This window comes from Vicugna pacos, chromosome 17, assembly GCF_048564905.1.
Source record: "Vicugna pacos chromosome 17, VicPac4, whole genome shotgun sequence".
NCBI classification, from domain to species: Eukaryota; Metazoa; Chordata; class Mammalia; order Artiodactyla; family Camelidae; genus Vicugna; species Vicugna pacos.
In genome coordinates, this window is record NC_133003.1 from 7,100,368 (window position 1) to 7,125,065 (window position 24,698).

General features: G+C 39.4%; 1 protein-coding gene across 3 annotated transcripts in view; it reads right to left on the bottom strand.

The window, feature by feature from the left end:
- The window catches only part of SLC4A7 (solute carrier family 4 member 7), a 110,906-nt gene that overhangs the window by 13,226 nt on the left and 72,982 nt on the right, over positions 1-24,698 (bottom strand). For all 3 annotated transcript variants that reach the window (XM_072940892.1, XM_072940894.1, XM_072940893.1), the window contains 11 exons: positions 22,812-22,918; positions 20,463-20,637; positions 16,270-16,403; positions 15,006-15,251; positions 13,093-13,198; positions 10,690-10,851; positions 10,173-10,286; positions 7,632-7,793; positions 7,202-7,453; positions 3,481-3,549; positions 1,942-2,115 (listed from right to left, as the gene is read on the bottom strand). In XM_072940892.1, the coding sequence (XP_072796993.1) occupies positions 1,942-2,115; positions 3,481-3,549; positions 7,202-7,453; positions 7,632-7,793; positions 10,173-10,286; positions 10,690-10,851; positions 13,093-13,198; positions 15,006-15,251; positions 16,270-16,403; positions 20,463-20,637; positions 22,812-22,918 (1,701 nt within the window). The remainder of the gene's footprint in view (positions 1-1,941; positions 2,116-3,480; positions 3,550-7,201; positions 7,454-7,631; positions 7,794-10,172; positions 10,287-10,689; positions 10,852-13,092; positions 13,199-15,005; positions 15,252-16,269; positions 16,404-20,462; positions 20,638-22,811; positions 22,919-24,698) is intronic.

Below are 24,698 nucleotides of genomic sequence, written 5' to 3' on the forward strand. Positions count from 1 at the left end.
AGAAGACTTGCAATGAGGAATTCAGACTGGAGTTGTGCAGCTGCTAGCCAAAGAACGCCAACGGCTGCCGGCAAACCATCAGAACTAGAAAGGGTCAAAGGAATCCCCTGTGGGGTTCGGAGGGAGCAGGGTCCTGTCCACATGTTGATTTCTGACATCTGGCCTCCAAAACTGTGACACACACATTTCTGCTGCTTTAAGCAAATGAGTTTGTGACACTTTGTTACAGCAGCCCTAAGAAACTAACACAAATACTATTATAAAGCTCTTTTTTTTCTTTAAATAGGTTTCTCCTTTTAAATTTATTCTGAAGTATTTTATAGTGTTTGATCACTACTATGAATATGATTTTTTCCATTTCCAGTTTTAGAATTACTAAGCTAGAGCCTGTACACTAATCCCCACATTTTCTTGTATCCAGCCATCCTAACAAAATTCTTATTAATTCTGTTAGAGTTTTTAGGCTTTTTTGAGTGATTTGGATTCAGTTACACAATCACATTACTGACAAAAATGTTATCTCCTCTTTACACCAGTTACTATATTATTCCTATCTTACGGTTGGAACTGTCAGGTTACGTCAAAGAACAGCAGTAAGCAGGGGGCTTTTCTCTCCACATCAGGGGCAGGCGAACCACGAGCCCCTGCGCTAGGTCCACTCCGCCACTTGCTCTGTGTGGCCTGTGAGCTAAGCACAGCTTTTATAGATGAACATTCAGAGCTGATCTGATGATAGGAACACGAGCTGAGAACTCCAATTAGGTGGCACATTATCCCAAACGAAAAACTTCCATTCGTAGTCTTCCATTAAAAAATGGAAAAACCTGTACAATTATTTTTTGAATTTTATCAATAAAAAATTGTGAAAACCTCTCTCTTGCTGAATATATGCACCTGTGTGATGTTCTGAAGGCCTACAAAGCCAAAAATATTTACTATATGACCCTTTACATACAAGTTTGTTGACCTCTCCTCTAGGTGTTCATATTCATCGCTGTAGATTCACGTACCACTTTCTTAAAACCCCATGACCCTCTCCCATAGCTGTGGTTAGACATCTTTTCTCTTTCTTAGCCTTGTGTATTCTGCTCTCCCATTTTCTTCTTCACTTAGGAGTTTATCCATTATTTAGCTTTACAAATAAGCAATTTGGTTGCATTTATTTTAAGTCTTCTTGAATGAGGGCAATGAAGGGTATACATTTTCCTCTGAGCATAACTTCTCTGCTCATAGACTAGAAGTTATTCATTTCAATTCCTCCACAATGTTTTTTTAATTCAATTTTCCACCCAAGGCTTATTTCAGAATTTAATTTCTGCATGCAAGATTTTTTAGTGACTTTTCAGTATTCGTATGTAATTTAATTTATTTGTGATCAGGGAGTATTACCTACATAAATTTACAGCTTTTCAATTTTTAAGGATTTTGTTTGTGGCCATGTACATAACCAAGTTTTATATAATACTTATAAAAGGATAAACAGTCCCTATTTGCAAAATGCAATTTTGTAATGTGATAACTTAATGAATTATATTGACTCTTACTAATATCACCTACAATCTTCATTACGTTTTACCTTCTAGATCTATTCGTTTATGAAAAAGATGGACTGAAATACCCTATTAAAGAACCATTTGTTCTGGTTGCTTTCCTTTTTACATCTGACTATCATATTTGTTCCACAGACATCCTAAATGCTGGAGTTGTGTAAAAATACAAAACAGCATTCTATAGTCCAAGGACTAAACATCAAAACAAACCAAAATTTAGAAAATGACAAGCAATTCTCAAAATGATTGGTTTCATAGCCAGAAAGGGCTGACTCACATTTCAAAACACCTGAGGCGCTTAAAATGGGCTCTTCCTTTTCTTAAAGTCAATTAGAAACATTAATAAGGTAATTACTGTCAAAACACAGAAAAGAAGCAAAAAACACCTTACCATCATAGGAAAAACCACTGCGGCAGCTGAAGCCTTTATCACCCACAGGAGGACCAGGCAGGTGAGCTGCATGACTGTAAAGACGTGGACCTTCCACAGAGGCACGTAGCGGAGGTATATCAAATCGGGCTGGTGCTTAGCAGGCATCCCAAACAGTTTTATACGGTCAAAAAACTATGTTTTGAGTGTAAAACACAACAAGAAAAGTTTTTTAACAAAGACCCCAATTCTGCTACTTAGGAAAAGAAATTATATTCTACTGTAGGTTTCTGTGATTTAACCTGTAACTATGTTATGACAGCACAGGATAATGTTTCAGCATACAACATCTTGATCCAAGGAGGAAAAAAAAAAAAATCAAGACAACCATTTGAATGGCTAATTCATTCATCAGAAAAAAGTCAAAGTGCTTTGATCTGGGGGATTAAAATATTTAGATAAATTTCTCTGCTATAACCAAACGCACAAATCATTTAATCCCTTTGAACTTGTTTTCTGCTATGTAAAATAAAAGAGTAACACTCTCCTAAGGTTCTTTCTAAATCTAACATTACAATTTTATGACAATAACCTGAGGTAACAATGAACAATTTTTCACCCGTTGAAAAGGAAAACTGTGAGTCCATTTCTTAGTCTTTTTGAACTTTAATTTCGTCATTTATCTGTGGAGTAAGATCGGCCCTCAATACCTCACAGAATTGTTGTAAAATAATCAAGTGAGTTAATGAGATCATTTCTTGACCAGTGGAGAGTAGACCCTGAACTGTGTCATTTAAAAAATAAAGAAGTTGCCTCTGAGAGGCCTCGCCGCCACTAGCTGGCAACTGGAGACAACACACTTCAGCCTGGAGGAGGGCATGGGGCCCTAGCCCTGCCCGAGGAGCCGCCCTTAAGGCTGGATTCAGACAAGTCTTCATAAGTTCTATCAGGCTATTTCCCAAGAAATACTATAAGTAATACAAACCAGATTAGTGAAAACACTGGATACTAGTCTGGCTCCATTGCTTACGTGGTTAAAAACTTTTAGTAAGTTTTTGTTTGTTTCATGATGAACAAAATCAGTATTTCCTCCTTTCCTGTTTCCCAAGGTTGTTTGGAGGATCACAGAAAATCATTTCCGCACTAGACTTTATAAACTGTGCTGCACCAGACAAACGGCCGATAAGTACCATTGTTACAGAAAACGAGTTTATGTACGTTTTCTTTTTAAGCAACTGAAATTGCTGTTCTAACGTGTCACAAACGGCATTTGTGTCCGTTCCAAACCTTTTGATCCTCCCTCTCACTATACTAGTCTTTATTAATAGTTTACCTTTCAGTAGCTTCAATTAAAAATAGAAAAGGACATACCAGGTCATGATCTCATTCTCGGGGTGGGGGGGTGCAGTAAGCAATAATTACTTTAAAAATGTGGATCTGAAGTCATAGTTCGCCTGCCCCCAAAATACGTAAGTACAGAATAAATCAATACAAAAACAACCTTTGCAAATATAAAATATTTAAGTTTTCCTGCAAAATCATTAAATATTTAAGACTTGCCTGGATTCCTTTTAATGAGGAAACGCCCATATAAAGGAAAACGCCGTACAGAACAGGCATTGGAATAAACTGTAGGTAAAATGACTGCAGTTAGAATCCATGCTACTAAAACAACTTCATAGTAAAAAATACATAAAAACTTAGTCAGAGAGTGCCTACGGAGACAGAGGTACAAGATCTCTCGATGAAGAGACCAAACTTTTCTATAAATAAGAAACATAATAGTGAACAACAACCTCCTTGAAAATCATTCATCTTCTACATTGTTCCTTCCTCAGAAGGGCGTTTGTTCAGTGGTTAAGTGGCGCTACAATCAGACTGTCTGGTTTAAAAACCCAGTTACCCTCCTACTGAGCTTTAACCTCTCTGTGCTTCAGTTTCAGTATCAGATTGCCTCGAAGAGTAAAAAATGTCAAATGCACAGAAGACTCAGAAAAGCACACGGTACGTATCGACCACTCAGAAAGTGTCCGCTGTTATTAGTGTCACGATCCCCGCAGTGAGCGCTACACGGCACCACTTACTGAATACGTGTGATAATTAAACTCTGCCCCCGAAGGGAAGTCCTTATTACTCTGGCAGTTAGGGGACCCCAAACTGCCTCCCACACCCAGGCATGCCACAGGAAAGCTCGTTACAGGGCCCACTCGCTGACTCACACGCCACCATCAGCTCCCCCCAGGGGAGGGAGCTCGAAGGAAAAAGACATAACAGCCACACAGGAGAATCACTCACTCTCTGCTAAACAACCTAGTATGTCCTTACTGAGGGCCTAGGAAGGGAAGAAAACATGTCAAAAATCTAATCAATATCCTTCAGGGAATCTCAGGAAAATATTTTAGCCATAAAGCAACTTCAGAATACTAGAAAAATGAAAAATCAGAATGAAAAAAAAACCCTCCCTGAAATTAAAGATATAATAACCCAAATAATTGAAAAGAATTTTGTAAAAATGATTTTGGTAAGACTTAACGAGATCAATGTAACGATAAGGAAAACGGGAGACTAACAGCGAGAAAGAGTAAAGGAGAGAAACGCAACACATCCAGCAGGACTAACGTCCGTCTGACTGAAGCTGAACAAATATCTAAGAGAAAATAGAGAAGACGAAATAAATGACTGAAGAACATGCCCGCAGGTGAAGGCACACATGACCCGCAGGGAGACAAGCAGTGTAAATTCAAAGTCCCTGACTACCTAAATAGCCTTGTGAAATTTCAAAACAGCAGGAGTAGAAAGCACATTTTGGTGGCTTCCAGAAAGGAAAAACAAATGCCTCTGAAGATACAAAAGCCAAACAGACAGCAGACCTCTTATTACAAGACCGCTGATTCTCTAGGAAACAGTGACTTTGAGACTCAAAGGAAAACAAATCTGAACATTGAAATGGGTGTCCGACCATCCATCAAACGTGAGGGTGATGTTGAAACACGTTAAGAACTCTGAAAGTTTACTAATTACGGTGCCACGCACGAGAAAGTTACTCAAGGAATTCCTTTAGCAGTACAAAAAAGAAATACGAGAAAGAGTATATGCGCTTTTCTTAAGTAGGTATTAAGGAAACTTATCGGATCTTGAGGCTCGGTTCTTCGCACAGCGGGAGCCTAGGGAACGAAGGTGTATTTCTGCCTCCACGCCAGCTGATCTCAGCGCGCTGAGTCCTCAGCGAGTATCTGCAGCATCGTAATACTGATTCTGCGTTCCCAGAGGGTTTACATGTTTATAATTTAACTTACAGAAAAAGCACCACATGTAGGTGCTGGTAACCTTTACGATAATAATAAAACTGAAAACACAGCCAGTAAAAGGCAAGTGATGAAAGGGAGACTGGGATGTTGGGCTAAATCCTCATGAAAGACATAACCTTAGGTCAGAGGCTCTCAAGTTTTTCAGTCTCAGGACCCCTTTATAGTTCAAAAATGTACGGAGGACTTGTCCCCCAAATACTTATGTGGATTCTATATATAGATACAGACATAGATACATATTGATATATAGAGAGCTAGGTAGACAGGTATGTGGGAAAGAGCTATACACCATATTTGAAATTTAAAGAAGAATTTTAAAGTTATTTTTAAATTTATTTCAAATAAAAAACCCATTACAAGTTAATATAAAGAACCTATTTTTATTGGAGAACTATCATCTCCAAAGAACATGAAATTAAGTGAAATGAGCGCAGCTCTGTATTTCTGTAAATCCCTTTCGTGGGGGGCTTAACAGAAGACAACTGAATTCTCACATCTGCATCTGCCTTCAATCTGCTGCAATGCGCTGTTTTGCCAAAGCACAGGGAGACGAGTCAGCCTCACACGGTTATATAACCGGAAAAGGAAAGATCCAGCAGACCCTGCACAGAGCGACAGGGACACCCCCCCCACCCCAAGTGCTTGGACTAGACCTGAAGAATCGCTGTCTCAGGTAAAGAGACTCAGTCTAAAGATACTAAAGTGAAAAAGAAAATTATAAAAGTATGCAGAACTGTAATGGTGTTAAGTACCGAAATAACCTCAAAAACAAAGAAGTAAAAAAAAAAAAAAAAGTTAACCTCTGGAGAGTTGTTTTTGAAAAATGAGAGAAAAAAAGACTAACTTTGCATTTTAGAGCTTGCTTGATAGGCTACTTGAATTTTTCTACCCGTATGCAATTAATACTTTAAAAACGCAAAGACCACTTAAAAATTTTAAAGGACAACCCTCGTCAGTAAGGGACAGCATCCCCTTAAGACTGCACGAAACATTTCCCCCCTGGTCCCAGGCACTTCTGGCAGCATGCTCCCCACTGCGCAGTAACTGCCCATCCATTTGCCTGTTCGCTTCACCAATCAGATTGTCAAGCTCTTCAAAGCAGACACTAATGTGTTCTATTTATTATTGTTTCCCCAGTAGTTAATAAAGCACTCAATGAGTATTTGGTCAATTAATCAGTTCCACGAAAAGAGACCAAAGAATTTGAGTACTAAGTACAATTTTTTAAATTAATATATAACAGAAACATACATACTCCACGTTTGTACTCTAATTTATAAATAGTTTACAACTTTTTACTTAATAATTTTCTTTACAACAAAAACAACTAATAGACCAAGAAAAAAAAGAGTTGAGCTCTTTCAAGATGCATAGAAAATTTCAGATTAGATACTTAGCTGCGTTTGCTATGGTTACCGTTTGGGCTTTTTTTTAATCACAAGATTCAGTAGGATCTGTATAGTAAAAATCAGTTGTGACCAAAAGATGTTTAACATAACGTATAATTTCTTACATGCTTCATTTATAACATTAGCTGGTTTTGTTTTTCTAATGAGTGCCAGTACTTACGTTTCATTTAGTTTGTCAGGAAGAATGAATGATACAATGAACAGCAATATTATTTTTTACATTTTGGTCAAATAACTGTTTCATCCATATTTCAATACTGCTTCCTCTAATATGCTGATAAAACCCTCCGGGTATATTCCTCTTTTAGATGATAACTAAGCCATGGATTAACTCCTTCCAAACTCTACAGTCTTTAATGCTATCCCTTCCATTATTTTTAAAAAGGAGACACTCTAACACCAAAATCCCTGCTATACTAACCACCATTTCAAAATACTATTTTCCAAGTAAATTCTAGGAAACGAAACAAATTTAAGAGTTTTAAAAGTTTCATTTTCATACAGCCAAGCATAAATCTTATGACCAAAAAAAGATTTAAAAACGTTGCAATAAAGACGTTTTACCTTAAGTACTGAAGTCATGAACACAGACAGGCCCATTAGAATAAAAATCATCAGCCCTGTAACCCGCTGCTCGCGAATCCCCAAAAACTTGGGTTGTTCCCCTGGAGCAGAACATTCAGATTCAACTTTTAAGCTGTTGACGTGACTTATCGACAAGACCGTTGCAGCCACAAACCACGGAAGCCCCATGACAGAGCACACGCCCAGCATCACGCCAACCATGAGCAAATCAAGGTGGTAGCCGGCTCCTTTCTGAAAGCGGAAATCGACACGAACGTTCGTCAGTCCACACGTTCTTTTAGGTTCAAAGTCTATACCACGTATAAAGAGAAGAAATTAAGTTTCACCGCACATCTGTTAACGTTGTAATTATGAAAACACCTCCAACTTGAAGAAATCCACAATACTTGAGACACAAATGTTAAGTTACCTTCAATTTGTGCTCCTTTCTGTTGATGATTACAGCTGTGATTTGCTGATCCATAAAGATGAGAATGGTACAAAGCAGGGCGGGAATAGCAGCTATTAACAAGGTCCACCAAGGGTTCTCTCCCAACGGGCTTATGATCCAGCCCCTATTGGGATCAGTAGGCTGTTAAAAAAAAAAAAATCAAAAGGTTAAAAGAAAGAAAGGGAAAGGCTCCTCTTCCTGCTGCACAGAATGTCCGCAGCACAGAAGGAGTCTGCTCCAAGAAACGCCAAGGGATTGGGGAGAGCTGGATTAAGCCTTGGGATACATTGTGAACCATCTGCAAAGCAGTCAAGGGAATTCTTTCGTCCCTCGTCCACGCGTCTTAGCCATCCTCCCGTCTGGAGGTGGAGTCTACTTCCCTCCCGCGAACCTGGATAACCTTACAGTTTAACCAGAGAACAAGGCCTAAGTGACACTGATTTTTTTTTTTTGAGAGTTACATTTTGTTCGGTGGACACCCCTGAGGCCTCAGCCCAGGATGACAGCCTCTCAGATCGCTCTGAGGGACTGCCCCGAAGAGGTAGGGGAGGAAATAGGATACATAGGAGTTTTACAACAAAAACCAGGTAGCTGGAACATTAAGAGAGTACTTGTTACTGTGTGATTTCTGAGTCCCGACCTCAAGGGACCTTGCTGCTGCTCCTTAATCCCCTGGAAACGTTTCTGTGGGAGCCTGGATGAGCTTTTCCTGAGGAAGAGACACATCGTGCTGAGACAAGGATGGCAGGCAACTGGCCCGGCTCTTCCGGCCCCTGGACTGACATCCCAGATGCGTGAATGGGCCCCCACTGACCCGTCGAGGCAACAAAGACTGCAGCCACATCAGAGATCCCAAACCAAGAGACCAGACCCCTGCCCAGCTAAGCCTCGTCCCAACTGTCAGAATAATGAGCAAAAAAAGGGTTGTTGTTTAAAGGCATTGTATCTGGGGAGGTGTGTCAGGCAGAACAGAGAAGCGAAACAGTGTGTCATTCCAACGTGATTCTACCTATTTCATACAAAGTGAAATCAATTGACCTGCCAGATCAACTCCTAAACTAAACTGCTTTACGGAGCCCACAGACTAGAGATCTTGGCGGGTCAGTGAACTCAGAAGCGGGCCCCAGTATGCTACTTTTCCAAACCACTGACTTGCCAAAACCCCGGCACTTTATCAGATACTAATACAGTTCAATGCTGTAACATAAAATCTGTTTTATAATAAAACAGCTTAAAAGATCACAAGAGAGTTTAGCATCCTTGGAGGATCCTGGATATGCTGACATGCAGTCATGCATGTCATATTAAGTCTTTTTTCTTCATGAAATCATGTGCCAATACAAAAGGGGAGTTTACTGTTTTCAGAGTCAGGTAATTACACTATTCCCACACTCACATACATTAAACGGCTTCATAGGTAATACTGCACATGAATAAAAGGGTTTTATCTATGCAATGCGTGTATTCTTAACTTCTCCTTAATTCCTTTCCCCAAGTGTACTTTCTGACCCTTGAAATCAGTTTGCCACTTGAAAGCTAGATAAATAAATGAACAAGAATACATTTAGAAACTAGAATAAAGAAATGGGACCAGGGTTACAGGAAATCACATCAATATAATTCATCTATTTGTAAGACTTGGTAAAAATAGAATGACTTTGATACAGTCACATCTAATGGCCTAAAATCTTTAGTGGCTCAATATCTATGCTTTTAAACAAGGTCTCCAATTTTTTTTTATTATATTCTCTTAGCAGCAAAAAAAATATATACCCAATGGCTCCATACTTATTTATGTGTTATGTTACTAATGATCACCCAGATAGTAAAAGCCATATAGTAAATATTGTAAAGCTTAATTTTTCTTATTTTTAAATAAAAATATAAATAGATCTAAATAATTTTCAGTGGCTCATTTTCCACCCATGTACTCTACTTTGGAGGCTACTGGTTTTTAAAATAATGTTATTTTTTAATGCCAATGAGAGAGAAAAGACTAAATTTATCTCTATTATATTCCTTATTTTGAATCCCCTTTAAATCTTCTGGTTCCAAAAGAAGTCATAAGATCTGTTAAATGTAAATATAAGCAGAGACACAATACCTGACTATTAAAAATTTCCAGTAACTATTTAAGAGCTACCATCTCCAACTTAGAAGGGAAAAGAATTATCAGATGGTATATTATGCACATGGTATATTGTATACAAAAGAACTATAGTCTAATGAAATCAAAATGTTCATGGATGCGCAAATTAAGTATCATTTTTCTTTTGGAAATAATTTGATTTTCTCTTGTTTCTGCTGGAAAATGTTACACAAAGCTTTCCAATTACTGCCAGATACACCAACCTTCCAGAAATTTTTTACACGTGAGACATACATACAATTTTTCTTTTCAAAACATCAGCTCCTCAGACAGACTACGTGTATTTTAGAAAGAACTACTTACGAGGCAGTCTTACTTTAAAGTAGTTTGATATCCCCAAGTAATAAACAGCTGAGTGTCTCCGTCCTTACCTCGAATTTCTCTGGAACATGAAGTTTAGGAGATGGAACTCCTACAAGGTAGTCAATTGCAACCATGATGACTATGGTGAGAAACACAGCAAAGTCACTGATTGTCGATCGCACCTACGTTAAAGGGATTGTGTTAGCATAAACACAGAGACATTGTGTCCTTTCGAAATGACTAATACCTTTCACAAATTAACACAGGCCACTAGAAAGCATGAATGAGGGTTTTCATTAGTAATAATGTTATCAGTGAAACACACTTATAATTAGTGTTCTTTGCAAAAGGTAAGAAAATACATTTCACAACTACCCTCCCATCTCTCGTGATACTGCCGTCTTCCTACTATTAGCACAGACATGTAACACCCATTTTGCACTATGAATAATTTCTTTATAGCTACTTGACACAAAGCACTAACCTCAAACAGTATCTTCTTGTTTTGAAATAAAGCAAGGAGATGAAAATGAAAAACATGACTATGACCAGAACTTCAAAATTACCCCCGGTAACCCCGGTTACCTTGGTAGGAAAATAGCGCTTGGTCTTAAATTGCTTGAGGAATGAAGACAGAAAAAATGTTGTGAAAAATAAGATGACACACCAGAACAGCACGTCTGGAATATAAGGTCCGTGGAGACTGCAAGCTGACCCTACGAATGTACCGTGAAAGGTTTTACACTCCTGAAAAAAGGGGGAAAAAACAGAAAAACGGGGGCTGAAGGGGATTCTCAGACAGTCGGTAACTTACAAGGGACTTCATTGACTCTTAAGATGCTAGTGGTCATGAGACACACCACTGTTTTATGTTTCACTTAGAAGAAAAACTCCCCGGTCAACGTTAACACACCATCAATTTTAAGACCCATCCTGAGTTCAGAGAGGTCACGGTTTGAGAAATATGTGCATCTTAAACACTGAACTGAGACACAGTATTTTTCAAGTTACTACATCGTGTACGTCTTTCCTTCAACTCCTTATTTCCTTCAGAGAATTATTCAGGATTAAGTCCCCAATATTTGGTTCGCATTCTTGGTCAACAATTTCACTGTCTTTCCTTTACTTCTGAATGAGCTGCTTAAAACAAAAGCAACAGACGGAAAAGGACAGACTCTGCCTTTCTCACAATCCTGAACGAGAGATGGTTATCACACTACATTCAAATCAGTAATAAGAAACTGCATTTGGCTTTTCTGACTTTTTTTTCTGACTTTTTGAAGAGATTAAAGCATGGGGACTGTGAGCAGTAACGTGACCACTGAAATAGTATTTCCACTAACAAAATCAATAATAAAATCAGTAATACAGCGTAATATAATGCAATTATAGAAATATATTGCCTTGATTTTCCTTTGGGGGGACAAATAACTGAAAGGAAACCAGAGATTAACAAAGGCACGTGCAACTAAAGTCCTTTTTTATATATTCTAATGAGATTCATTTTAAAAGCAGAACAACTGAGGTCGAGTAGAAGAAAAAGAGTCAGTTTCCATTACTCTCAATTTCTGTGCTGAGACTAGAAATCCTAAACTTTACAACAAGGATTGTGGAAATATAAACTACAGCTACACAAAACCTTAACATGACCCTGATGGGTATCAAGAAAACATACTGAACAGATCTGTATAATATACTATTACCTCATGAGATGAGCTTTCTTTTTTAACAAATCACTTTCACTTGAGCATCCCTATGAACTCCACCTCTTCCATGACAAAAAATGAGTTTTTCAATATAAAACAGTGAAGCGTTACTGGAAGCTGAGATCACCGACACACAGTGCCTTAAACCCGCACTGCCCCAGGGCCGTCTGTGGCGATGAAACGTCCTGCACCTGCGCTGCCCGGTGCAGCAGCCCAGCTTTGTCACCAGAGGGGGCTGAACACTGGGGGCGTGGCTAGTGCAACCGAGAAACTGAACTTTTAATTAACTTTAATTACAGCTAAATAGACACACATGGCCGGCAACGACGTTTCCTGGATAGCGCAGGTGTAAATTATCATTAAAATTTCAGATGCTACCCCTCCAATTTTATATTTAGGAGCTAACTGTCACCCTGGGAGAGAAAAGAATGACCTACGATTACTGAGACGATAGAAAAAGCACCAGAGAAGCTCGGCGGACTTGGTTTTAACTGATACTGCCAGCATCACTGGGCATCTTTACTTCTAAATCTCAACCTGGGAAGTGTCCAAAACAGGTATCTAGGGCCAGGACGACACTTCCCAACAGGAAACAAAAACATCTATGTAACAGTGCTCGGCACACAGCAGGTGCTCACTGTCTGTTTTTCCTTTTTCCTTTCTTTCCTTCAGGGCTTAACTCAGACTAGTCTCTAGGAGGTAAACAGGTTCAATCTGAGCATTCACGATCTTCCAAGTGAGCAGGTCACGGAGCAGACAGGCCGGGAAACAGAGGGCAGGACAAGAGGCAACTGTCAACTCCAGTACCTGCAACCACAGGCCTAAGAACCTGTCAATCTAAGCGGAATTAGAAAGCCGAAGCAGGGAAGGGGAGGGTATATAGCTCAAGCAGTAGTGCGCATGCTTAGCATGTATGAGGTCCTGGGTTCAATTCCGGTACCTCCTCTAAAAAAAAACAAACAAATAAACTTAATTACCTCCCCCACCAAAAAAAAAAAAAAACCAACAAAAAAAAACAAAACCAGAAGCATATTCACATCTCTTTAATAATTACATCTTGGAAGTCAAATACAGTCCATCTTGATCTCTTCACCAGCTTCACTCTTTTCAGCCTATACATTTTAGTACATGGTAAACAAACATGTGTAACTCCTGTGTGGTCCACACAACACCATATTCTGAAAACATACTACATCCGTCCATCAGAAAGAAAATGTAGGTTTGCTCAGGAAAAGCCAGAGAAGTAGACGACTGTCTGCCCCTCCCCTCCCTCTGTACTCACAGAGACGGTGAGGTTCCCCCAGGGAATGTCGCGTGCCGTGACGTTCCTCTCCTCCCACACCTTCAGAGTTTCATTGCCAGGGTTAGGAGGCTCCACACAGACACATCTGAGAAATGAGAATTGGATAAAGTTTTAACAATTCTGCATTAAAATGTTTATACTTTATTAAATCCATCACACAGTGTGGTAGCTTCTAACTTACGTCCCACTTTGCAGAGCATGGAGGCTAAAAAGTGAAAACACAGCAGGAAACAATGGAATGGAATAAAGTTTGGCTTCTATAAACAAAACAAAACTAACAGAAACACCGATAAAATGTTTACTTAACGAAGCTGGTTAAATACATCCCTTGGGGGAGTACTTTTTTAAAAAAAAAAATCGGAGAAGACACCACCACGTTTAACAAGGTCGGTGTCCACTAAATCTTTCCCACTTAGGACCAGAGAAGCCGCTGCCACACCCCCGTCCGCACACACACACAACGCGCACTGGTTCCCACCATGAGTTATACTCAGTTAAGTCTAGCCCTGTCTATACACGCTCATCCTAAGGTTCATTCTTAAAGCGGTAAGTAAAGCCTAGTTTTTCAGGACAGGACTAGGAGAGTCGAGGCACTCAAGAGTCCAGTTCACATCCAGAACCATCTCACCTGCACAAAAGAGCTAGAAACGTACATATAAGCAAAGAAATCTCTAAATGTGCATTTGAAAAATGAAAAGAAGAAACAAAGAGGAATACCCTCAATTGAATTACGAGCTGTTTGAGAAAAGACAGGAGGCTGGACTTTGGATTCAACCGAGGCTCTGTCATTTAGCAGCTGCTTGACCTTACAAGCCTCCGTTCCTTCGTACCCAAGTGGGGATCTGATATCAATGACTAATGCTATCACATGAACCACGTGGCACTCCTAACACAGTGCCTGCGGGGCTCACAGAACATCCATGTAATCACTCAGCTAATCAGAAGGAAACACTGCTCTAACTGCCTGGCACTAGCTATAAAAACCATGCTTCTTAAAAGTCAAAGGTGCAGGGAAAGAGAGAAGACAAAAAATTAACTAGTTTAAGAGCAAAGGAGATAATACAAGACTGATCTGGCATCAAGGTGGCACTGTATTTTCAAATAGGTCAATGTTTCCTATCCCTCCCTGCTCTGTCCATCAAAGTTGAGAGGAAGGCAAGGAGAGGAAGGAGGAGAAGCAGGAAGGGAGGGGAGGGGCCAGGGACTCGGGGTTACGTGGTGGAAGGGGGGTTTTGGTAACCACATTTCACCACGGAGGTTATTCAAACGCAGGATCAGATTTACACCAGGCATGCTGAAGACAGCAAATACAGCCATCTACCTAGACATGTCTAACTTTAATAACCTTTTTGATATTTAAATGTATTTGCCAACCCTTTGTAAACATTATAATTACTCTTCAAATCCAATTTTATTCGAGGCTCTTAAATTATTTTCATTTCATGCTTTCCTTATCAGAAAGAAAACAACGCACTAAACAGCATACAACAGTGTCCTGATACTCTGCTTTGAAATAACTTCCAATAAAAATGATCAGGCTTCCAAAAGGTGAATGAAAAGGCAAAACATGAGGAATATATAAATATATGGTGGTTAGCAGCCAAACAACTGAATTTCAATTGGCTAATCCAATTCAAACGTAAGACCAAAAATACGCGTACTTAAATAGTTTGTTCTGGTGAATAAAAATGACTGAATTCGACTGGATTTATGTCCAGTGAGTGCTCTGATAGCTCTCATCTGTAACAGAGAAGTCAACCTCTGTGTGGCTGGCTGGGTAGTCAGAGCCAGGTACACGGCAGGCATCACACTGCAAAACAAATCTATTTTCTTTTGCTCAGGTATCTCCGTGAAAAACACACTTTAATGTTAGGGAAGACAGAAACACTTACGAGTAGCTGGTCAGTTCATCTAAATTGTTGTTCATATTAAATGCATATATTTCTCCTAAATGAAAGAGCTTCTCCAAAGCCTCGTAGATGAATATGATGCAAATGAGGGCTGCGAAGGCCTCCTCTGTGAAGCGGGTGATGTAACACACAAGGCTGCTCGCATCTGTCGCAACCAAAACGATGCACAGAAAAGAAGTCCACAGACCGATACTGGTTCTCAGGGACAGATAGGAAAGGTGATAATCTCTGTTTAGAGACAGAAAGGTGGACGTGATCAGCATACACTGCCAAATGGTGCTGGTACTTAAAATTTTCATAACGAGCTTCCTGTTAGTAGACTTCATGGTTATATTTTACTTCTGTAAGAGATTTTCAGTGAAAAATTTACTAAGCAATAAATAGTTCAAAAACAAAGACCTCACTTCAGCAATCAGTTATCAGCAGAAAATGACAGATAAGCAGCCCACGGAACAAGTGGAACCAGACGCCCCCATGTCAACATGGTGACCTGCCCCACCGGCCGTGCCTTCACCACTAGCATCACCACAGGCAGTGACTTCATTTTCCAGTTCAACCTCGAACAGGAAATCACCACCATGGAGCCTAAAACGCTTCGAGCCACTGCATTCTCTGTTCATCTGCGTATTGTGCCAGGTTGGAGTCAGAATCAGCGTGTTCGGTAAAGAAGGGATCCCAACGGGAGGAGTTAGAGGACTCACACATTTAGGAGCATCGGGCTGCTTCAGGCTAAAGTTCTCAACTGCATCTGTCTCACGGAAGGAACGGCCCTGCCCCGTCCGACTCCGCGGCTCCTCGCTGCAGTGGCTGCCCTGAGTCCCACACTGCGAGCAGCCCCCAACCCCGGGGAAACCGACACGACCTTCTGGCTGCTGCCTGACTCGCACCTCTTCCTGAACTTCCCTCATGGGACCAACATAGCATCTAAGGAACAACTGAGATTAACACCTTCTTACTGGGTTGAAATTTGCTAATAACACAAGGGGTTTTTACTGCTCCTCAAGTGATTAGCTTATCAGCAGTCAGGTCCTTTGACTTTACACTCAAGGTGGCTAGGGCAGGGCTGACAGCAGGGCCAGAGTGGGCCTGACCACACAGCAGCCCAGAAATATTGAAAATGTGTACACTGATCAGATCCTCTTTTCCGGCTGTTAAATAAATAATGCACTTTTAAGTAAAGTTAATAAACAACAATGTATAACTATACACGTAAGTAAACACATGTGACAAGTAGATCATTACATACCTGCAGAACTTAAATAAAATTTTTTCAAACACTAAAACAGGACCTGTGCTCCCCAATATTGTTAGAGGTTGCCCAGCAAACAGCGAATAGGCAATCCCAGTTAACGATGCTCCAAAAAGAGACTCTATTGCACTCTGTTTAAGGAAAAAAGAAACGAATAAAAGTAATGCATCATAAACACGTCTCTAACCCACTGTAACACACATTAGACATCTGGAAAATAAAAACATTGATCAAGTAGTTAAAAACATAAAGCAAACACAGCTTTGCGTCTCAGATCTAAATTATAAATATGGAAAATGATAAATATACTTAAATACATAGGGAAAATTGTTTTCGTTTAGTCATTTTAAAGGTGAACTTTTACAGTCAACACTGATTTAATATTCAGTGCTGTGGGAGGCAGGGGGGAGGGGTAAGTGAAAGAGGGACAGAGAGGCTCCAACCTGATTTATACATTTTATTTCTTAAGCCTGTGGTGAGTACAAAGAGGCATACGTTATTTTGAATTTTTTTACATGTCTGAAATAGTTCATTTAAGAAAATAAAAAACATTAAATACTCGATGTGGTGTGCTACCAAAAGAGATTCCTTCAAACAGAAAAATTAAAAAGGAGCATAAGAGGGGAAGAGGGTGGGAAGAGAGAAACTGGGAGTTTGAGATTTGCAGATACTAACATATATAAAATAGATAAACAAGTTCATACTGTATAGCACAGGGAACTACGTTCAGTGTCTTGAGGTGACTTGTGGTGAATGAGAACATGAAAACGAATATACGTATGTGCCTGAATGACTGAAGCACTGTGCTGTGCACCAGAAATGGACGCAACATTGTAAACTGACTAGACTTCAACAAATACATACATATGAGAAAAAAACCTAGCACAAGATCCTATCGCTCTCAAATTGATTTCTAAAATGCAATTTCCCCACACTTTGAAGAAATTAATCTCATCTGAAGGCTTAACCAATAAATATCAAAACTGAAATGCTTAATATAGATAAACAGATGTTTTTAAATCTCGTTAAAAAATTCATGGCAACCATAAATGAGGAAATATTATTAAGTTTGGTAAGAAAGAGACAAAATGAAAGAATCGGAGAAATCTTACATCAAAGCTAGGAGACTGATTTTGTTTCACCAACATTACAATCTAACTGATTAGGTCAGTGGTGGGTAAGGCCTACAGGATACGCCACAAGACAGAGAGGGGAGGGGATCGGAAAGGAAAGGAAAGAAAGGTTTGCCGGCTCGCACACATCGCGGTCCCCGGGAAAGCACGGCTAAGACAGGAAGAGCCTCCGACCAGCAAAGGCAAGGAAGTGAAGCCTGTGCGAAACTCCCTCCTGGAACCGGGAGGCAGCGGACAGCAGGCCCCGAGCAGGGCTGCCGTGGAAGACTGGTCCCCACTGGGCGCTCAGCCTCGGCCGCATCTCACACTTGTGCAGCCAGCTTCGCTCACTGGTCAGTGGGGGTGCCGACAGCCAGGAGGACCTAAGGAAGCGGTGCTCCAGGAAACTCCCAGCGAGCACGCTGGCTGGCGCGTGGAACGCACTCAGTAAATGGGAGCAGTTCTCATCATCGGTAAACACAGCCTCTTCCAAAATCAAAACTACAACATGAAAATTGTGTGTAGTAAGCAGATCCTGACCTATTAGTATTAAAAGAGGATCAAACCTGGGAGAAGGGTATAGCTCATGTGGTAGAGCGCATGCTTAGCATGCACAGGGTCCTAGGTTCAATCCCCAGTACCTCCTCCAAAAGTAAAGAAATAAATCAACCTAATTACCACCCCCTCAAGATAGAGGCTCAAACCCACATCCAAACCTGACTTTTGGCAAAATAAAGAGAGGTCCTTGTTAACAATATATTTATTAAACTGTATGAGACAGATTTGTTTTCTTGCCCACTGACAAACAACGGTTTGTCTTAGATGACACTGCTATTAATAAAATCCTTAGTTCATTTACCATATGGATATTTAGAAATGAATTTAGGCAGAGCTCCAATCAAAGGGGACAAAAATGTCTAAATGGCAACTAAAAAGAGAATGCAAAAACTTGAGAAGAAAAATAAGGAGATGGCAAGTTGAGAAATGTTAACGAGGCAGGGCGGAGAGAAGGGCGCACAATTGTGGTTTCCCTCCCTGGTGCTGTGTTGAAAAAGCAGAAAAGTGCCAGATGAAGACCTTTCTTTGACCACTTCACCAACCCCTTATGGCCACATTTACTAGTTCCTTTACCCAGATCTATTTTTCCCCCAGTTTTTAAACTGTTTCTATGTTCATTCTCAAACGGAAACATGTCTTTCCGCAAAGGAACCACAGCCGCACTGCACTGCCTTCCCTAACCCACCTTTACCCATCAGGGGCTCGGCACTGAGTACCCCTTGCTCCTCTAAACTTCTGTCCTGCTTTTTGCAAAATGACATCACCCTGACTCCTCTTTCTGACCTCTGCCTGCGCCCAGGTCTAATCTGCTAGACCATTTTCCTCCTCATTCTCACCTTTCCTCTGTTCCATGAATGGGGGCAACTTTCCACTTCTGTCCTTTCCTTTTCTCCCGATGAACTATCTCCCTTGTTCAAACCTCCTCTATTCTCAGTTTCAACCCTCACTGGTCCATGGAACATTTCCAATCTTTGTATTTCCTCCTTACCAGTCTACAGGTGGCACCTAACGCCGCCATTTCTGCTCAAGTTCCAATAAAGCATCTGAAAATAAACACATCCCCTCCATACCACCTCCCTCCACAATGCTTCTGATTTTTCTACATCTATTATTTCAACTCCTACAGCTCTTCCTTTCTCTCACTCATATGTGGCCCCAGACACCGTGACTGCATGTATACTATCTCACCTTTTCCTCTTAGGTTAGGACCATGAGGATGGAAGAGACAAGCCCGTGTCTAGCCCTTGTCTAATGTTCCTCCAGTACGTAAAGCTCTGCTGGTGCACGTGGCATTAGCCAGCAGGATGAGACGGGCAGTGAGTGACAGCCCAAGAGGAAAGATGTATTCACACGGTGGTAACAGGTAAGGCAAGTCTCCTCAGGGACCAGCAGAGTCACAGGTACAACAAGGGACAGGACTTAAAGCAACTTACTAAAAGCACGTATCATCGATACAAGGATGACAGATTAAGGCAAAGAATGTCAATAATCAAAAATAAAGTAAGTTGAAAGGAAATTTCAGATGTCAGTTTATCTCATGTTCAGCTTACGAAATACTTTATTTGAACAATGGTTACTACCTAGGTTTGGCTGGTTTTGAAAAATAAATTTTCTACTAAGTGTCAATATCATTAAACAACAGAAATAAATTCTCTACAAAGAGTCAATGTCATTAAACAATAAAAATAAAATTTCTACAAAGAGTAAACATCATTAAACAAAATACACTTGAGAATCACAAATCATCTCATTTAAATGCCACTAAAATGCGTATAAAAAACAACAAAAAAGCCTCCAAATTTTACAAAGCACTGGAGACTCTGTTCGGTGATTACGCCTCCCCCGGGCCCTAATGCAGAACCACCAAGAAGAAATAAACATTAAAATTTCATTTTAGTCATATCACAATACAGATGCAGTTTTCAGTTGTATCTTCCAATTAACGCTTTCGCAACTTTCACACAAATTTAGTAACAGCACAATTAGGGTAAACACCACTTCAGAAATCCACCATTTGTCCACAATTATGCTCCCCTCTTCCAAAAGTCCAGCCCAGTGGACCTGCCAGGGCTGCTGAGTTAATGTCAATGACAAGGCTCTGACAATACTATGACACCTGAAAGGGTACAAAGTCGTCCCACTGATACATTCTCCCTCCCATGACCCACCCAGAATCAGTTCACATGGTCCGTCCTCCCCCTCCCCCAAAGATAATACAAGTTTTTACTCAATTTATAAAACCATTCATCCAGCAAGCCATAGCAAACTTTTTTTCTTTCTTTCTTTCTTTTTTTTCTTTTTTCTTTTTTTTTTTTTTACCTCAACTGTGCATCTTCTCCTGTTCAAATGGCTTCCCCATGTTTCCCATAGCAATTAGCTTCGGGGGAAGTCTGCTTTGGGACAGGTTAATCATGCTGGGGGTGGATTCTTGGAATAAAAGAATGCAGAGCGAGACAAATGCACACAGACACTTGCCTCTGAAGAGCTAAGCGCCTGGCCACTACCAATCTTTGTACTCACTATTCTGCCTTCTGTAGCTTCTCCAAGCAGCCCTCCAAAAGTGATTACAGGAGACATACAGGCACAGTATAGGAAAAGAATCGAGGCCAGGCACTGCAGACTTAATGCATCCTTGAAGTCACTCAAGAAAAAAGGTGCTTTCCTTTTGATGTCAAGTATCAAACCACCAAAAAGCCTAAATAGGTGAGATGAAACTCGTCAAACTGTACACTAGAGGATTCTGGCAGGTTCACACTAAAACTATGGGCTACATAAAACCGCTGGTGTCTAGTGTTTTGCCAACAAAAATTAATATTCTATGTAAATAATGGTATAAATTATAGAAGATACACTCATTTAATCTAATCCACTCGTAGTGGAAAGGTAAATCTCATTAAGTTAAAAGAAACACAAACATCTGTATCTTACGGACTATATACTGAAAAAACTGCAGGCAAATGATTTTATATGAGTAAATGTAATTTCAAACACAAATGTGCAAGGAAATGTACAATCAAAATAAACAAAACTTAACAGCCCGTTCACGAAAATGTACGCAAACAATTCTATCAATTATTATCTACATTATAAATCTTAAAGACAACGGTCAGAAATACCAGGAATACAATTATAATATAAACCATAAGTCCTCAAATGCCCTCTTATATGAATCTAGTATGCTATGCTTAGGCACACTCAGCAGTGAATTAACTAATTTTAATTGGTTTTAAAATTAGTATTTCAGGCACATAAATATTTCTGGTCCAAGACTAAAACCTATTTCGCGTATGTAATTTACTGCATCAGTCAAATTGGTGTGCATTTTAATAAAACTAAGAGGTTTTAATTAATAAATTTGAAATCTGTATTTGCACATCAAAGCCTTATCATTACAGGGTTTTTTAAATCAAACTTTCGGATACATCTAACTTGAAAGCATTGCACTGAAAGACAGGCTCTGTGAGGGGCAGGGACTTTCCATCGCTCACTACCGTTATCTCCAGCGTCTAGAACACTGCCTGGGAAAGAGCAGGTACTCCATGAATACCAGTGACAAATCAGTAATTCAGAAAGATTTTGTGACTCATAAAATATATAATTATTCAAATCCCTACTGAAAAAAATGCACCAAAAAATTAATCTTGTGCTTTCCAATGTTTTTTAGATGTCTCAAGCTTTGCCATTCTAGCTTTTTACAAAGTTAATACTGAAATAAAGCATAAATATACATTGACGACTGGAAGAAGTTATCCTATAAATAATACAGGAGATTAAAAAGGCTATTTAAAAAAAAAAAGGGTGCCAGAGGATGAATACAGCTCAGTGGCAGAGCGCCTGCTCAGCATGCACAAGGTCCTAGGTTCAATCTCCAGCACCGCCATTAAAAAAAAACAAAAACAAAGTGCCAATTTGCAATAAAAAACAGGTGCCAATGATAGTCTAGATAATGAAACTACATCATCAAATCAATAATTTATCTGAGGTTCTTGGGTTACCCTGAGAGCAGTGGGGGCCTGGTCTGCTACTTGCCAGTGACTAATCTTATCTGAGTTTGAAGTCTTTAAAAGATGAGCTCAAATTAAATGAGCATCGTTTCCCCTGGGGGCAGAGTCTTACTCTCTGTCATACACAGAGAGTAATATATTAGTCAATGAATTGAGGTATCCTGTATAACGTGTCCCGCTTTTTAAATAAATATTTAAGATTCAAGATCTTTTAGTTCTGTAGGGACCACCAGGGGACAAAACAGGATCAGTATATCCACATGCTTTGTTCTTCACTATCGGCTATACCACAACATTTTCTACTTCTACAAAATATCTTAAGACAATATTTGCACCTGGCTATATTTCTATTCTTTATTCTAAAAATTAACTTCTGCAACAATTTCTCTAACTAGGTTTCCAGAGATTCTTACTAAGGTTTAATTCTGCTTATCTGTCGAGTTTTACATGACCTCATGATATAATGCTCATTTAAGAGCTTCACATCTAAGCACGCACACAACAACACATGGGTTGTAATTCCTCTCTGTTCCCATAATTCTCTAACTTCATATGAGAATTGCAATAGGACATCACATTTTCCTCAAGAAGCTTCTGTACAGACAATTAAATTATTCTTAACATATGTTGCGTAATATTTTCATTTTAAATTAAATCCTGGTTTACAGAACCCAAAATATTCTAGTAAGCTATTTTAAAGTGCATATTAATTTTCCTTAACATCATATACCTCTACAATAATGCACATTTTTTGTACAAAATTAGTTTCCAAATAATTGCAAAGAAAAATAATGGTTTTGCCTTCTCCATTAAATCAACCCCAGCCCCCGAAAGAAACCCACACTGTATCAGCAAGTGTACCCACCGTCCAGTCCTCTGTAGCTCAGGCCCAGCGTGGTGGGCGGCCTCCTTAGGGGTCTCACCCGAGCTGGGTGCAGATCCATTGGGAAATACAGGAATCTTTCTCTTTTCCTTCATTTCACAAAAAAAAACCACATTTTCAGAATTCTGCTTTGAGAAAGCTGAGAGCATATTCAATTAGAGGGAACATGAGATCTATTGATTATATATCTAACCGGTACTCCTATAAATAAATGCTTCCTAATATAAACTTCCACTTTAAAGAAACTGTACTTTGAAACAGAATCCAGTGTCTGTCTCTGTTAATATTTTAAACTTACGATTGGCTTTTTTCCACTTTATATTCTAACATCAAATATCCCATAAAACATTCACATACATCATTTCAAATTACCACTCACCAACATGAACATAAATATCCAAAAAAGCATCTAGAATTTTTAAAATCTTACTCATGTTCACTACTGAGAAATATATTTTACTAGGAAAAAAGTAAAGGCCATTTCTCTTTTATTAAAATACTTCCCTTCAGATATAAATAGCGCAAGGGCTGTTAAACACATTTTCGTAAAAGTCAATTTCCCATTAAATTTTATTCCAAATTCAAGAGTACTATTCTCATGACAAAGCATCTTCTCCCCCTCACCTGAGTGAGCTTTTGTTACCTCCAAATGTCAGAGGTCGCTGAGCAAAAAAAACAAAAAAACTGTGTGTGTGCGCGCGCGTGCACGCGTATGTCAGAGTGCGCGTGCGCAGGCGCGAGAGTCGGGGGACAGAAAGGAGACAGAGAAAGGGGGAGGGAGGGGGCGTGAGAGGAGGGGGTGAGGGTAGTGTTCATCCCACGAGGTGCCGCGAGGCAAGGGCTCTAGCTCAATACAGACTTGAACTACCTAGTTTACATACTCAGTATTTATAGAACAGCACAACTTATCCATAATCCTAAGATTACCAGCTGAAAATGTCAAAATTAAAACATCTTAGCTCAAAAGGGAAAGAGAAAACATTTAAGTTACAGAATTTCTAGAAAACAAATATACTGAAAAATACTATATATCACAATCTATGGGATACAGCAAAAGCATCACTCAAGAAAATTAAGTAGTTATCTTAAGAGAAGCAAAAGAATAAAATTAATTAATTTAAGCATTTAATTCAGGAAATGTGAAAACAAAAATCTTTCCTGAAGGAAAGTGAAAGGAATAAAATAAAACAACTAAAAGCAGAACTTGAGTTACAAAACACCATGTACTTTTTGAAAAAGGAGAACTGAAAAAAATTCTATAATAAACCACTACTAACACTCAACAAAAAGATATGACAAGGGGGCAACTTTCCAAGTTTTACATACATAAGAAATAGACACATACAGAGAGAGACCATAGTACAACCCTATGCAAATAAATGAAAAATCCTGATGAAATGGGCAGTATATTAAAAAAAAATGATTTCCCAAAAATGACACCAGAAAATAGGAAAATAGGTAACCTTCTAGGAAAATATAATTTCCCAAAACTGATTCCAGAAAAAAGAGAAAGCTTACACAAACCAATTTCCACCAAAGAAATAAGCAAGTTGTTGAGGTCTACCCAACAAGAGGCAAGCTCAGACAATTTTACAGAGGAAGTCTTCCGAACGTTTAGAACTGAATTATTCCAAGCCACTTAAAGTCTGAAGAACATAGAAAAAAAAGTTTCTTTTTATGAAACAAATATAATGATGATACCAAAAATGTGAAAACTGCACGAACATCTATAGACCAATCTAACTACAAACAGAGACGCAAACAATTTAAATAAAACATCAGACATACACTACGGGCAGTTAAAAGCCCACGCTGGGTTTATTCCAACAATGTTTTCAAATTAAAGAGCCTATTAATGTGTTTACCATA